The sequence below is a fragment of the Rhinatrema bivittatum genome, chromosome 6, assembly GCF_901001135.1.
Source record: "Rhinatrema bivittatum chromosome 6, aRhiBiv1.1, whole genome shotgun sequence".
Taxonomy (NCBI): domain Eukaryota; kingdom Metazoa; phylum Chordata; class Amphibia; order Gymnophiona; family Rhinatrematidae; genus Rhinatrema; species Rhinatrema bivittatum.
Window position 1 is genome coordinate 31,518,597 of NC_042620.1, and position 16,531 is coordinate 31,535,127.

A 16,531-nucleotide genomic window follows, 5' to 3' on the forward strand; every position below is an offset into this window, starting at 1 on the left:
AAAAAATTGGAAACCCAGAAAAACAAAGAAACTGCAAACCCACCTGCCTACTCGTGCACACTGGTGAAAAGGCGTTGGTACCGCACGTGAACACCTTCTTCCCATAAACGATCAGCACTCGAACGTAATTCTGGCACTCCTCCTACAATTGAAATAATTTCAGGTTTACTTCAGGCCCTAAGAAGACCCACCACCACCACCACCACCACATTATAAGTAGATTTCTCTGCCTTCCTCAGAAAAGAGCAGAGGAGCAAGCTTTTGCTTTTTCAATTTCAGGAGAAGCTCAGTCGCGAACGGGGTCAATTTTTGAAAAATGCTCAGTGTTTCAAAAAGCACTCAACCAACTCTTGTTACCTTGTTAGCCTTTACTTAGGAAAATTTTCAGCTGAACTTAGTCATCTAAGTTTTCAGCTTAATATTTGTCTAAATTTCGGTCGGCCATTTATTTGCCTAGATTTAGGTACCTAAGGGCCTGACTTACTACGGCTTTTCTCCCATTCTGTGTCAATGGGAAAAATGCTTAGTAAATGAGGCCTTAAGTGAGGTGACAGCTTTTTTTCCAAGCCGTAACTCCACCCTTGTAACCACTTACGTTTTAGAGACATAAATTTAGGCGCTGTAAGGGAGTGCCTGTTCTTTCCCTGGAATTATGGCAGTCGACTACTAGATGGCAATGCTAGGGGAATAGGCAGCCTGCTTGGAGAACGGGGGTTCTGGGAAAGCTAGACAAGGCCTAGGGTAGACAGGCCTGGCCAATTAGACAGCTGAGAGTGAAACCACCCAGAAACAGCCAGATACGCGGGAGCCAGGAGAATGCAAGGGAGTCAGGGCTCCGGAAGCCAAGGTCCTCCAGGACAGGGCCAGGACCAGCATAATCCAAGAGCTTCATCAGCTGGCAGAAGCTCTCTGGGGAAGGGGGCTGAAGGAATCAGCAGTGTTGGGCTTCAGCAGGATGGCACTACTCATGAAAGTTTATACCCCAGTACCTCAAGGGAAGTGGACTGGTGGTACTGTTCTATGAAGTAACAGGCTATGGGGAGAAAGAGACATTAGTGCTGAACTTCAGGTCTCCCCTGTATGGTTGTACAGTGAGAAATAAAGGTGAAAAACATCAATCCAATCTACGTCCTATAGAGTTCCCGTTGTGAGAGAGACCAGAGGCCCACTAGGAGAGACTAGAGAAGATGCCACCAGACCTGGCACACTACCACGCTTATCAGTAAAATTTAGGAATTCAGCCTTAGACAACTTTTAATGGGGCTGATTTAGCTACTTCCCTAGTATGTTAGGTGCCTAAACCCTTTGAAAAATGACCCCTAAGGAGGTATATAAAAGGATTCCATCTTGTTCAGTGGCTCTATTCCAGACTTCTTGGCCCCCAAAGAGACCTGGCTTTCTGGTTATCCAAAATGAATATGTTTATTTATTTATTTAACATTTTTATATACCGAAATTCATGTAGCAAAAGTTACATATCAATTCGGTTTACATTATAACATTAAACAGGCAAGACAGAGTGCAATTACATCGAACAGGAGGATAAACTTGGATCAAGTAACTGGGGATTAAAGAACAAGAAGATACAATAAATAATGTAGTACTCGAAAGGACCTGGCTAAATATACAGTAGACACGTTACAAGGTGTGTGACATAGGTATGCATACAAGGGTTCTATGAATCAGGTCCATTCGCAGTATATGTTTGGGATATCCGGAAAACCAGACTGGTTTAGGGACCACAAGGACTGCAAATGACACCCTCTTCCCCCTAGCATGATTTCAAGATAAATGCTTCTGATTGTGGAGGGGAAGGGGGGGGGGGGGAGGTGCCATAAAATGAGCATATGTAAAATCTAAACTCATTACACTTGGCCAGTGGCCAAGAAAGTGGCATTTAATGTCACATGGGCAGTGGCTTTTACCTGCTGGTGCAAAAAAAGACCCAGACCTGTCAACCAACTCTGTTACCTTGTTACCTCCATTCCTATGGCCAGGTCAACAGTTGACACCTACATGGCATATGTCGACATAATCATGGGAACCAAAATGAATGTGTGCGGTCTCCTCTGCCTGCCCCTCTTCCACTCCCCCCACCATGTGGGCCATTATGGAATAATTTCTATACAACTTATACCCTATAGTACGTATGTCCTAAAATTCATCAATGTGCTTTAAGAAATTTCTCAAGAGTGAGCAAAAGTGCAGAAAAATGAACAAGTATGAGTTCTGCCACTGTTAAACAACAAAATATTGATAAAAACAAAGGACATACATCCAAAAAATAAAGAAAAAAACAAGTAAAAATGTTTCAACAAAAAGCCAATATAATGTTGCGTTTGACGATCCGTGGGCTTCCCCCGCGAACCACCACACTTACCTCCAGCACCGAGGTATTGCGGACCCCCAATGCCACCGAAGATCTCCAGCACAGATGTGTGCCAGACGGCCACATTCCAACGGGCCCAGCGCGACGTGGGAGGAGACGCCACAAGCTTCACATATGGCTGCCCCTAGGTGCATGCACCCAACATGCACAGATTTAAAAGGCCCACGGTGGGAAATCCCCTGCGGCACCTTCAGATGACATCACTAGCTTTGAGTGAAGAACGCTTCTTAATGAATCCTCAGCAATATTCTTACTGCCCTTCCGAGAGGACAATAAGAATATTGAGCATATTATAGATATATGCCGAACGTTCATTAAGAAGCATTCTTCACTTTACACTCTACATGCATATGCACACGGAGAATTGTATTAAGAAATTTTATTAAGAAGTTTTTGAAAATACCTTTTTCTAAAAAAAATGTTATTAAAAAAATTTCATCTAATAAAATAAAAAAATTGTTTTGTTAGGGTGGAAGGTGGTTGGTAGTTAATGATTATAATCACATTTTAGCACCAGCTATCTGGTTAGGTAATGGCTGCTACTTTTATATGAAACCATCAACCCTTTCCTTAACAATTATTTAAATGTTATTGATCTCTGGTGGGGAGTATTTTTTCACAAAAAATATATATTTTTTAAAAATGTATTCTGTCCATTTCTAACACTTGAGTTTCAGGTGTAGTATTCACACATATTGGGGCGGATTTTAAAAGCCCTGCTCGCGTAAATCCGCCCGGATATACGCGAGCAGGGCCTTGCGCGCCGGCGCGCCTATTTTCCATAGGCCTGCCGGTGTGCGCAGAGCCCCGGGACTCGCGTAAGTCCCAGGGTTTTTTGTCGAGGGCGGGGCCGATCGACGAGGCGTTTTGGGGACGGGATGCGGCGTTTTGGGGGCGTTTCCGCACCCTCCGGAACCGCCCCCGGGTCGCGTCTCGGCGTGCTAGCGGCCCGCTGGCGCGCGGGGATCTACTTCTCCCTCCGGGAGGCGTAAATCCCCAGACAAAGGTAGGGGGGGGTTTAGATAGGGCCGGGGGGGTGGGTTAGATAGAGGAAGGGAGGGGAAGGTGAGGGGAGGGCGAAAGTGAGTTCCCTCCGAGGCCGCTCCGATTTCAGAGCGGCCTTGGAGGGAACGGAGGCAGGCTGCGCGGCTCGGTGCGCGCCGGCTGCCCAAAATCGGCAGCCTTGCGCGCGCCGATCCTGGATTTTAGCAGATACGCGCGGCTACACGCGTATCTACTAAAATCCAGCGTACTTTTGTTTGCAACTGGTGCGCCAACAAAAGTACGCGAACGCGCATTTTTTGAAAATCTACCCCATTGGTTTTAGGGTTAAACCTGGTTTGTAGTGAGATTAGATATTGGTGTATCACAAGTTTTGAGCCATAAAGACCCAGTTTCCCTGCAATCCATGCCTCGGCAACAGGTCTCCAACAGCTGCCTCAGCGTTCCCTGCCTGTGTACCTGTCTTCACTTCCTGGTCCTCATTCCTGTCTTCTGTTCCAGTGTCTCGTTCCTTGGTTTGTGTGGTCTTCATCTCATCCAGCAGTTTCTGTGGTCAGTCTTGAGTTCTTCAGTTCTTCTGTGCACCTTGCCTCCTGTGTTGCTCCTCATCTTCCTGCCTTCCCTTGGACAGATACCTGGTTTTGACCTTGGCTTGCTTCCTGGATTCATCTTGAACTCTCCCTGCCACTGACTACTGCCTGACTACTGGACCTTTGTTGCACGCCGCCTGCCACTGACCACTGCCTAATTACTGGACATTCCTGCAACACCGCCAGCCCTGACCCGAGCTTGTCTTGATTTCTCCTGCATGCCTCATCTTTTGCCACTGATTTTTAGAGCTTCAGCAGAGGCCCCCACCTAAAACCTGCTAGTTCCAGCACCCAGAGGCTCAACCCAAGGGGGAACATGGGCTGGTATAGGTGAAGCTCCAGTTGGGCTTGTCTCTTCTGACTCTGCCAGCCGATGGTAGGGACCTACAGGGCTCCACCCTGCAGGTTGCGCCAACTCCACCTCAGTCTAAATGTCCACACCCACAACATATAATTTATTTTCTAATGTTTTTAAGTCTATTACATTTCTTTGGACTTAAAGTTGACTTTTCAGAAGTGCTGCTGTAGTACTGATGTATTTTGCCATAGGCAAAACTACTTTTCATTTGGCCACAGACCTCCCATTTTCAGAGAAATTTCCAATTTGGACTGGGAAAAGCACATAACAGCGAGGCTGTTTTAAGCCCGCAAGTCTAATAGAGAACAGAATCACTTACATTTCCATGTATTTCAAAAGCATTTTCATATGAATTTCCTATTGCTTTCTTTTGCTGGCTGGAAGTGCGCAGTTTGTGGACCCCTCAAAACAAAGCCCTGTGTGCAAACCTGGATGTAAAGGCGAAGATCGCCAGACACCTCCTGGTACCGGCGTTGGCTAGCCAGGGTCAGAATGGCATAGGACGTTGCTGCAGATGCAATGAGGCCACATTGAAGCTAACTAATGAGACTAGGCTATGTCACTTTCCAGGTAAGTATCATTAACTCGTGACATTTTCTACTGCGTCCAATAGGAAGACACCTAGACTGCTTTGGACAGTCTTGATGGATCTACCTTGATGGACAGCCCCAGTGCTCTGAGGAGAAAGAACATAGCTTCTCTGTTACTCAATCAGTCCAACAATCTTACCATGGCCTTATCATTTTACATAAAATACCATAGATTTACACTCTGTTTTCTTTTAAATGTTTGTGTCATCAAGCTTCTCAAGTGAATTCTGAACAATTAAAAGCATATTACATGGCAAGGTAGGGTTTAATAATTAACTACAAGGGTGTTACTAGGCACATTTTCTCAATGCTTTAAACAGTGCCAACTTGCAATTCCCGTGTCTTTAAAGGAGAGGATTAGTAGTTGGCCCTTTAATTGCAATGCACATTCGACCCCACCCCCCTTTCCATGCCTGCCCCTCCCGCTTCCTTTGGGATCTCCTTCACATTTTTGAGGCAGGATTTCATGCCCATGTCTGGAAGGGACACCCTCCTTTCTGCGTTCGGACCCATGTCCTGAATCTTCCAGGTGTCTGGCTTTGAGATACTGATGGGACACCAAGCAGGAAAGAGAGCTTGGAGTGATAGCGACTGACACTTTCAGGATAGCGACACAGTGGCAAGGCAGTGGCCAGAATCAGAGGGATGCTAGGTGTACACAGGCCGAGGCAGAACTAGCAGAAAGAAGGAAGTGAATATGCCAGTGTGTCATTGTAGCACCTTGTTGCTGAGACCTCACCTGGAGTATTGTGCATGCAGTTCTGGTGGCCAAACCTCCAGGAAGATATAGACAGGGTGAAGGCAGTTCAGAGAAAGATTATTGATGCAGGGTCCATACCACTTTGGTGGTTCACTCACTGTTTTATGGGCCTTTCGCTCTTTTGTTATCTATATAGGAAAAACTATAGGAAAAACTATAGGAAAAACAGGAAAAACTTCAGTACCGAAACACTCTTACTCAACCTCTCCAATACCATATTAAGAGGACTCGACAACAAAAAAGGATACCTTCTGATTCTTCTGGACCTCTCTGCAGCCTTCGACACTGTAGACCACAAATTGCTTATTTCTAGTCTTGAATCCATCGGGCTCACAGAAAAAACCCTCAGCTGGTTTTCATCCTTCCTCAAAAATAGATATTTTAAAGTCACCTACAACAACATTTTATCAAACGCCATCCCCCTTGAAACAGGTGTACCGCAAGGATCAGCACTTTCACCCATATTATTCAACATTTACCTTACTCCCTTTTGCCATTTTTTATCCAGTCTTGGCATAACATATTACATGTACGCCGATGATATACAAATTTTGATTCCAATTTCCTCCTCGTTAGAAGATACAATGTCTAGTGCAGCCTCTCTCCTGGACACAATCAGAAACAGACTAATCCAACTTAAATTATGTTTAAATATGAACAAAACTGAATGCATACTCATCGCCAGAAAAAACTCCGGACCTAAAACTATTCCACCCTTCCAATTTGACAATTCCATCATCCAACTTAAAGACAATGTTAAAGATTTAGGCTTCTGGGTGGACAATGATCTAAATTTTAAAAAACACATCTCTACTAGAACAAAAGAAGGATTCCACAAACTACAGGTAATCAAACACCTAAAACCACTGCTTCATCCCCATGACTTCAAAACAGTCCTTCAAGCCCTAATATTCTCCTGTTTGGACTACTGCATTTCTCTTCTAATTGGACTACCCAAGTCATCCCTAAGCCCACTACAGCTTCTTCAGAATACCGCTGCCAGAATCTTAACGGGGAAAAGAAAATCTGAACACATCACTCCCGTTCTCAACCAACTACAATGGCTCACAATTGAGAAAAGAATCGAATTCAAAGTCCTCTCAATACTGCAGAAAGCAATTTACAAAGCAGATTACTCTGCTCTTGTTGACGTCATACATATCCACCAATCCCTACGCACTACAAGAACAACTAGTAAAATACAACTTGTGATTCCATCTCTCCCTCTCGCCAAACTCTCTTCCACCAGAAATAGAGCCATTTCCATCATCGGCCCAAAATTATGGAACTCACTCCCTCAGTACCTCGCTGGTCAAGAAAACCCTAAATCTTTTAAAAAAGAACTAAAATCTTGGCTACTAAGCCAATCTCTTACTGACAGCTCGGACTTTTGATCTCATAACTATCAGTCTACCGATAGGTCAATTTATCCCGCCCTCTAACTACAGATATATCCTATTATCTATGAACCCTGTTTTTTCAGTATACCTTACTTGTAATATATCCTGCTGTTTGTTAGACTAATTTTTATGTCTGTTTCTCAGTCTGATTAATGTAATCTGTCAAATTTAAATGTAACTGGTTTGTTATAATGTAAACCGGAGTGAAGGCAACTCTGCTATACCTCGGTATATAAAAAACGCTAAATAAAAATAAATAAATAAATAAATATATTTATGAAATTATATTTCCATTTGTAGTAAACCAATCTGGATGGTCCTATGGGCTAAAATGGGGGGATACAAGTATAAGGTTAGATTAGATTAGAAAAGCCATATGAGATAAGACAAAGACCTATATATATATATATATACAGACCCCATAGGAGAGGAGAGACAGGGAGTCCTTCTTATACGGGGTGGGAAAAATCTATTTTTCAAGGCCTTTATGGCTTACTCTCTCTCTCCTCTGGGGCTCTTCTGCACACCACTCCAGTCAAAGTCTCCCAAAAAAACCCAACAATGACACACAAAAGCTGTTGATCCAAAATTAAAGTCTTTACTGGTCACTGATGGCAGGAAAAACAAAATCCACAATGGTACGCCAAGGTTTAGTGCACTAAATAGTTCAGGAAAATAAGTCCAAAGTCCAAAAACAAATAACTCTGCAGGCCCTTGGCAAGTAAGCCCTCTGGGGCAGGAACTCTCCTCTTTTGGGTCTCCCCTGGTACATGTCTTTGGACGCAGCTCTCCTTTTCTCTGGAATTCTTCCCACTCCTCCCTCTCAGATGAGCCTCTGGTCAATCAGAAACTCTTCAGGATTTTCCTCCTCACCTAAGCAATATTCTCTCTGAATTCCTACAAGGACCATTCTCTTTTTTCCTCCAAATTCCTGAAGCATGCTCTTTAGACAGATAAGGAGTAAGAACTTACACTTCCCATCCTTAAGTCTACTTCTTGCCTTCACACAACCTCTCAGAAATCCCTCTAGGACCCCCAAGATACTTTTCCTTCCTTGAAGTCCTGGGAACTCCAACAACTGTTCCCAGAGATGGATTTGGGGTTTTGCTGCCCCCCCTAGGCATTTTTGCTGCTTTCATTCCTCAACCTCTTGTAAGAGAGATTCAGCAGAGCTGGAAAGCAGCAAATCTTAGCCAATGCCCTAAAATGTTTGCTGTCCTAGGCACATTCATAATGGGTGCCTATTGACCAGGGCCGGTGCAAGGGGATTAGGCACCCTAGGCGAACCTTCTGCCGTGCGCCTCCACACCCCCTCCCGGTCACGCCACCCCACGGTCTCGGCTCCGACTCCTACCTCATTCTCGATTGTGCCCGCCGAGTGTGTGGTTTTCTGGGCCGCAGGCAGGTTGGGCGCTGCTCGTAGCCCGCCAAATCGTCACTCCTCTTTGCCACCGCTTGCGGCCCCATATGGCTCGCGCCCAGTGGTGCACCAAGGGTCTCCGGTGCCCGGGGGCTAATGCATTTGTGTCCTCTCCAGCACCCCCCCCCCTCAATCCTTCTTGTACTATTGCTTAAGGTCACAGAAAATCAGTGGCGTCTCTAGACAGAAGAATTGGGGAGGGGAGCCAAAATGACATTACCTCATATCACACCCACCTCCATAGCATGGCCCCCTGCTTTAAAATTGGCTATTAAAAAAAAAGTCTTAATAAGCAAGACCAAAGGGTCTTCTGCTTAATTTTAAAATGTTGGCCAGGTTCACACCTCTAGTAAAACTATTATTAAAATTATTTGATAGCTTTATTCAACTAATTCTATATGGCTATGAGAGTGAAGTCTGGAAAATATACAGGAAGGAAAAGAATGTCAATACAAATCCTGCACCTCCAGTTCTGTAACATACTGTGCATCCATGGAAATACACCCAACAATGGAGCTTGGGTGTTTCCCTTATAACTCATCAAACAAAAAATATTTTCAAATTCTGGTATCACCTCATAGTAATAGCAACACAAACACCTTCCACTGCCAGGCACATTGTGAACTAACACAAAATCCCGCAAAAAAGACACTCAAAATCTATACAGAAAGCCGTAACATATCATAAACATAACAGTAATATCACCAAGGACTCAAAAAAACAATAACCCTACCTGTGAAAAAGCAAGGGTAAATATTACACTGGGTCCTAGAATACCAATACACCACCTACTGAGGAAACAAAACAAACCCGATTGCTATAGATCCCTACACAGACACTACATGCTAGCAGAATCTCTCATCATGGTCACACACACAGAGCAGAGACAGACCCTCACCAAATACAGAATACAAAATAAAGGAGCACAAATTAGACAAAAACTGAAATGGAAACCCCAAGAAGCCAGACTCTGTGTATTAACAATGGAAAAACAGAACCACCATTCCTCATAAAACAAATAAAATCAAGAAACATAAAGCATAAATTATCATAGTAAAACCATTCTAATAAAATATTTTAAAACTACCGATAAATAGAATAATTTCTATTAATTAAAACCAAATACATTTTTTAAAAATTTCCCAAGCACCAATAATATATTTCAAAAACCAGAGAAGCATACAGAGGATCACTCCATGTTCCTCCTAATAAAGCCACCTTCCACAGCACCTTAAGGGATAGAGCCTTCTCCACAGCAGGCCCATCTTTATGGAACTCCATCCTCCCTGATCTCAGAAATGAGCCATGCCTCCTAACCTTTAGGAAAAGACTAAAGACATGGCTGTTTAAGCAAGCCTTCCCGAACTCCAATTAACACGCCTCGCCAGCAAATATCCTACACAGCAGCTATATATATTGTTTAATGTATATATTGTATACTTGTATATAATTAACTTCTTCTATCTCTCTTTAATTCCTCCACCCCAGTTCAATAGTCCTTGTTAATTGTAACTGCTTTCTCTTCATCACGTTTAATCTATGTTCGTTGTTATATCCATTGCACCCCTGTTCTATGTTAACCGACATGATGTGAGCTCTTCATGAATGCTGGTATAAAAAAACCTTAAATAAATAAAATAAAATAAATAAAAGAGCATACATAACAAATAACACCCAGTAATTAAAACTAATAAGGATTTTAAAAAGCCCCTGCTGTCCATACCTGGGAACTCTTGATTTCCAGTCACTCTGAAATTGTCGAGGATTAGCATGCCGATACAGTAAAATCGGCGGGAGAGCCAGCGCTCCGAGGCGAGCGCCCGCTCTCCCAACACACACCCAGGCCACTCTTCTGGGCGCGCGATCCAGTATTTAAATGAGGGCCTGCGGTAAAAAGAGGCGCTAGGGACACTAGCACGTCCCTAGCGCCTCCTTTTAGACAGGAGCGGCAGCTGTCATCGGGTTTGACAGCCAATGCTCAATTTTGCTGGCGTCAGTTCTCAAACCCGCTGACAGCCACGGGTTCGGAAAACGGACGCCGGCATAATTGAGCGTCCGTCTTCCGACCCGCAGGCTGATTTTACATTTTTTTTAATTTTACATTTTTTTTAAATTTTGGGGCCTCTGACTTAATATTGCTATGATATTAAGTCAGAGGGTGTACAGAAAAGCAGTTTTTTCTGCTTTTCTGTACACTTCCCCGGCGCCGGCAGAAATTAATGCCAGCCTTTGGACAGGCGTTAATTTTTGAAAGTAAATGTGCGGCTTTGCTGCACATTTTGCTTTCTGGATCACGCAAGAATAATTAATAGGGCGATCAACATGCATTTGCATGTTGCGGGCGCTATTAGTTTTGGGGGGTTGGCTGCGCATTTTCGACGTGCTATTACCCCTTACTATATAAGAGGTAAAGCTAGCGCATCGAAAATACGCGGCCAAATCCGGGCTAACAGTGCGCTCCCTTAACCCGTAGGTTAGGGGAGCGCACAAACTTTATCCTCTCTCACACATACTCACATGTTCATTCTTTCCCATACATACACTGTTCACAGACACACACATACATGCTCTTATACACACCATAACCTCCCTCTCTCTCACAGTTACTGACACGCTTTCAGGTTCCAAGACTCTCTCTCCCCCCCACACCACCCACGTACAAGCTCTCACTCCCCTGGATTCTCTCATACACACACATGCTCTCACTGGCTCCCTCACATACACACAAACACACACACCCAGGCAAGCTCCCAGTCATTATCACACACACACACACACACATATACACCCACACTGATCCCCAGGCAGCTCCTGTTCATTCTCACACCGCTCCCTCGCCACCCCCCAGGCATGCACACATTCATTCTCACACACACGCAGAGACCCCCAGGCAGGCACCAATTCATTCTCACACACACACATACATACACCACACACAGGCAGGCACCTATTCTCACACATACAAACCCCAGGAAGACACCCATTCATTCTCAATCACTGATACAGCCTCAGGCAGGCACCCATACATTCACACATATACACCCCCATGTAGACTCCTAACCTCGGAGCCTCTCTCATTCCTCTGCTACTGCTGCCATGTGGATATTTGAGGAGGTGCTGATTGCTGCTACTGGCACTGAAGCCCGTTCTGCTGCTTCCTCTGTGCAGGCCCCTCAGTATTAAATATTTGTGGGCTGGGGGGTACCTGAATCTCCATTTCGTGTACCTCCAACGGAGTCCTCAGCTCCTCCTCTTTCTTCTAGTTGAATTAAAAACTTGTTAATCTCCAGCTGAGTCAAGGCAGATGATGGGGGTGTCGAGGGATACACCCGAATCTTGCCTTTCCTTTTCGCCGGCATAGCAAGTCTTTGATGGTAACAATATCCTTAACCTCGGTGAGAAATAAGAAACTTCAAATCGTAAATTTAACCCAGCTGCTACTGTTGCTACTCATCTTCTCATACTTCTCAAACTTCTCGAACTGAGTCGAACAGCGCCGCAGGAGTGCGCCTTTTAAGGTGTTCTTGGGCGCCTCCCTCTGACGTCAGGGTCGGCAGTCGGGGCTGGTACCGGAGGGAGAAAAAACAAGGCAAGTAGGAGCAGTTGCTCAGTTCAAGTAAATGTCTCACCGTCAGCCCGGACAGCCGCCCACCTCCGGCCCAACGCAGTGTGGACAATGGTGAAGCTCTGCAAACCCCGATTGAAAGGGAAGCAGAACAGGGGGAACCATTAGTCCAGAATTTACTGCAGTCAACATCTGAACCGGGTCAGGTAACGCTTGAAAGGATATTAGAGGCTGTTAACAATTTGAGTAATGCTATGGTTCGTATGGAGAAGAAAATGGACAATGTAACAACAGAATTTCAAGGGAAATTATTGATAGTTCAGACTCAGAACAACGAGACAATACGCAGATTAAATGAAAATGAGAAAAACTTAAAATCATTACAACAAATAAATGTGTGTTTAATTAAAGACCAAATGGCCAGTGCTAGACGCTTGGAGTTACTAGAGAACAGGATGCGACATTTAAATCTCAGAATAACCAATTTCCCACAGGTACTGGGAGAAATTCCCTATATAACCCTAAAGAGATTTTTTAGGGATAAATTATCTTATGTGGAGGAAGTAATTCCTCCAATAAACACTTGTTATTTCCTAACTAATAGACCCCAAGTCCCTGCAGATTTGACTAATTTTCTTGAAGATTCATCGTTAGATGTCGTACATAGGAACACATTAATAGTTTCCTTTGTTACTACCCAAGACGTAGCTACTGTCATGAAAAAATACTTTAAAAAATTTCCAATAACCTTTCATGATCAGGTGGTTAAGTTATATCCTGATTTGGCACCTGTTACCAGGAATAGACGTAAGGAATTTTTGGCCTTACGCCAGCAAATTGTCTCTTTGGGATTTGTATTTTTATTACGCTTCCCATGTAGATGCGAGTTAAAGAAAGGAGAGCAAGCATATATATTTTATCAAGTTAATCAATTGCAACAATTTATTGAATCACAGCAAACTAATACAATTACAACAGAGATACCGTTGGCAGAATCTTCTCCTACAAGTGTTGCACAGATAAGTGAGTAGCTATGCTGGGACTAGAAATAGAATAGTTGATCAAATATAAGGTGTTTTATTACTGCATTATGTCTCCGTAAATTCTTAGTTACTTAACTTCAGCCTCCTATTATTCCTTTAAGAAGAGTTACAATGTATAATTTAAAAAGTAGTTTTTCTTCCTTCCTTTTTGGAGATTATTTTGATTTCATATACCTTGAATCCTAATGTAAGGAAATTAATCGAAGGTTTTATGAATGTCGATGTATGAATATTTCCTAAATTCTGTATATTTAGGATTTAAGTAACTATATGTACGAAGGTTCTAAATAATTTCTTTGTAAAACTGAATTAAAATGAGAAATAAAGAATTTAAAAAAAATATATATATATATATTTGTGGGCATCCACTTCCTCCATGCCGATCTCGTACATTGTGAGATCCGCATAGAGAAAGTGTTATTCTTGCACATTCCCAAAGATAACATATGCCAATCACTAAAAAGTAATTTATTTTTTTTTACCTTTGCTGTCTGATCTTAGTTTTCTAATCGGTTGGTCACAGGCTTTTTTTTCCACCTTCCCTTTCTTGTTTTTTTGCCAATTCCTTTTACAGGGTCTTTTTTTTTCTATTTCTTTTCTCTCCATCTGTCTTCTTCCCTCAAACACACAATCAGGTTCTCATTCTCACACGCTGTCTATCTCTCACATATATTCACACACACACACACAGGCTCTCACACTCACATGCAGTGTCTCTCACACATACACACACACACACAGGCTCTCATACTCACATGCAGTCTCACGCATCCACAGATCTCACTCTCACATGCTCTCTCTCATACATTCACACTGTCTCTCTTGTGCACATGCTGTCTCACTCTCACACACACAGGGGCGGATTTTAAAAGGAGCGCGAATAGCCTACTTTTGTTTGCGCTCCAGGCGCAAACAAAAGTACGCTGGATTTTAGTAGATATGCGCGGAGCCGCGCGGATCTGCTAAAACCTGGATCGGCGCGCGCAAGGCTATGGATTTTGTATAGCCGGCGCGCGCCGAGCCGCGCAGCCTACCCCGTTCCCTCCAAGGCCGCTCCGAAATCGGAGCGGCCTCGGAGGGAACTTTCCTTTGCCCTCCCCTCACCTTCCCCTCCCTTCCCCTACCTAACCCACCCGCCCGGCCCTGTCTAAACCCCCCCCTTACCTTTGTCGGGGGATTTACGCCTTCCTCCGGGAGGCGTAAATCCCCGCGCGTCAGCGGGCCTCCTGCGCGCCGGGACGCGACCTGGAGGCGGGTCCGGAGGGCGCGGCCACGCCCCCGGGGCCGCCCCGGGCCATAGCCACGCCCCCGGGCCCGCCCCCGGAACGCTCCCGACACGCCCCGAAAACGCCGCACGGTTCGGGCCCGCCCCCCGACACGCCCCCTCCGAAAACCCCGGGACTTACGCGAGTCCCGGGGCTCTGCGCGCGCCGGTAGGCCTATGTAAAATAGGCTTACCGGCGCGCAGGGCCCTGCTCGCGTAAATCCGCCCGGTTTTGGGCGGATTTACGCGAGCAAGGCTCTGAAAATCCGCCCCACAGGCTCTCTCATTACCATATGCTGTCTTGCTCAAGCACAGGGTCTCACTGTCACATGCTGTCCCTCTTACACAGAGGCTATCACATGCTGTCTCTCCAAATATTCAGGTCCTCACTCCCACACACAGTCTCTCAACTCACTCTCACACACACAATCTCTCAATTCACTCTCATACACACACTCTCTCTCTACAGGCCCTCAGCTTCTCTCTCACCTCTGGGCCTCCTCTGCACGGGTTGCCGCAAGATGGGCTCTGCGGCGGCCCTGATCTTCTCTGGCCACCCGCGACGTGGGATCCACAGCGGCCCAGCTACCAGGCCTCCTCCTCTTCTCGAGCCGCTATGACGTGGAATCCGCGGCGGCCCTGCTAGCAGGTTTCCTCCTCTTCTCGGGCCACCACGACGTGGGATATGGGGCAGCCAATTAACACTGCTCTTCTTCTGTACGCGGCAGATGCTCCTCCTCCTTCCTGCCCACGCTGCTCCGGCCACATTTTACTTCCGGGGACATGCAGGTAGGAAGGAGGAGGAGCACCTGCAGGTTTGAACGTGACCTTTTTCTTCGGGCCATGGAGAGATAAGCTCCACCACGGCCCCGCCAATCTTCCTGCTGTAGTTCCCTGTTCATCCGCCGGTGAGATGAGCTCCACCGGCGGCATGGGCCTCCCATGTCGGCCATCAATGCCCCCCTATGGCCCTGCGCCTGGGGGCATTGGCTCCCCCTGACCTCCCCTCGGTATACTGCGCCCCCTAATGCTCGGCACCCTAGCCCAGGCCTAGTTTGACTAGTGCTTCCGCCAGCCCTGCTACTGACAAATCCAGGGCCGACTGTTCCCAACATTGAGCTTCAGACACTTTCCAGGGACAGAAACACTTCTTCTGCCCACCACCTCTCTATTACGAAGGCTCCCCCTTGATGCTTTCCTTGTGGAGGGAAAGGTCACATACCAGCACCACTCCGTGAAGAAGTGGTACTTTCAGTCTGTGGACGGCAGACTGACCCTGCACTCACGTGGGCACAGGAGTTTTGTTAAATCTATGACACTCGGGGGATGTTAAATCTGTTAAGACTCCAACTCTACTCTGACATCACTCAAAAGGAAGGGTCTGTTGAGACCACTGATCCTACACTAGTAAGGGGCAAATTGGGGGGGGGTGTCCCCCTTATAGCTGAAAGATATTAATAAGGAAACCTGTTTCAAGGGAAAGGAAGCACTACAACAAGAGGGTCATGATATGAGGCTTCATTTATTTATTTATTTATTTATTTCAGATTTTTATATACCGGCATTCGAGACAGCAGTCACATCGTGCTGGTTCACATAAAACAGGGGTGCATAGTAAACATAACTATAACAATGGTGTTGAAAAGGCAGTTACATATAACAGGGTGATAAGAACTTGGCTGAGAAGGAAGAGAAAGGAAAGGTTATTAAAATTCCCACAGGTAAACGATAGAAAATAAGGATGACCATGGTGTATTTGGAGATTAGTTAATCGAGTTGGAGATTAGTTAACCATGTTGGAGATTAGTTAACCATGGTATAGTTGGAGATTAGGGGTGGCTTGGCGGTGTTCTATCAATTGGCGTCCGGGAAAGCTTGTGTGAATATCCAGGTCTTTAGTCTTTTTTTGAAAGTTGAGATGCATGGTTCTGTTCTTAGATGGGAGGAGATACAGGAGCAACATCAGGAAATACTTTTCAAGGAAAGAGCAGTGGATGCAAGGGATGCCCTCCTGGCACAGCTAGTGGTGACTTTAAGAAGGCATGGGCTAACCAAAGAGAAATCCTTAATTGTAAGAAAATGAATGATGTAGCAGAAGCATGTCCTAACATCTCTGTAGGCTGAGGGGGTAGCCAGGTTGGTACCAGCAG

At 45.2% G+C, this 16,531-nt stretch overlaps 1 protein-coding gene across 1 annotated transcript in view; it reads right to left on the reverse strand.

Moving 5' to 3' along the window:
* SEMA5B (semaphorin 5B) overlaps positions 1 to 16,531 on the reverse strand; it is a 750,498-nt gene that overhangs the window by 189,687 nt on the left and 544,280 nt on the right. Inside the window, 1 exon segment of the mRNA XM_029605220.1 lies at positions 44 to 142. Coding sequence (XP_029461080.1) covers positions 44 to 142 — 99 coding nt within the window.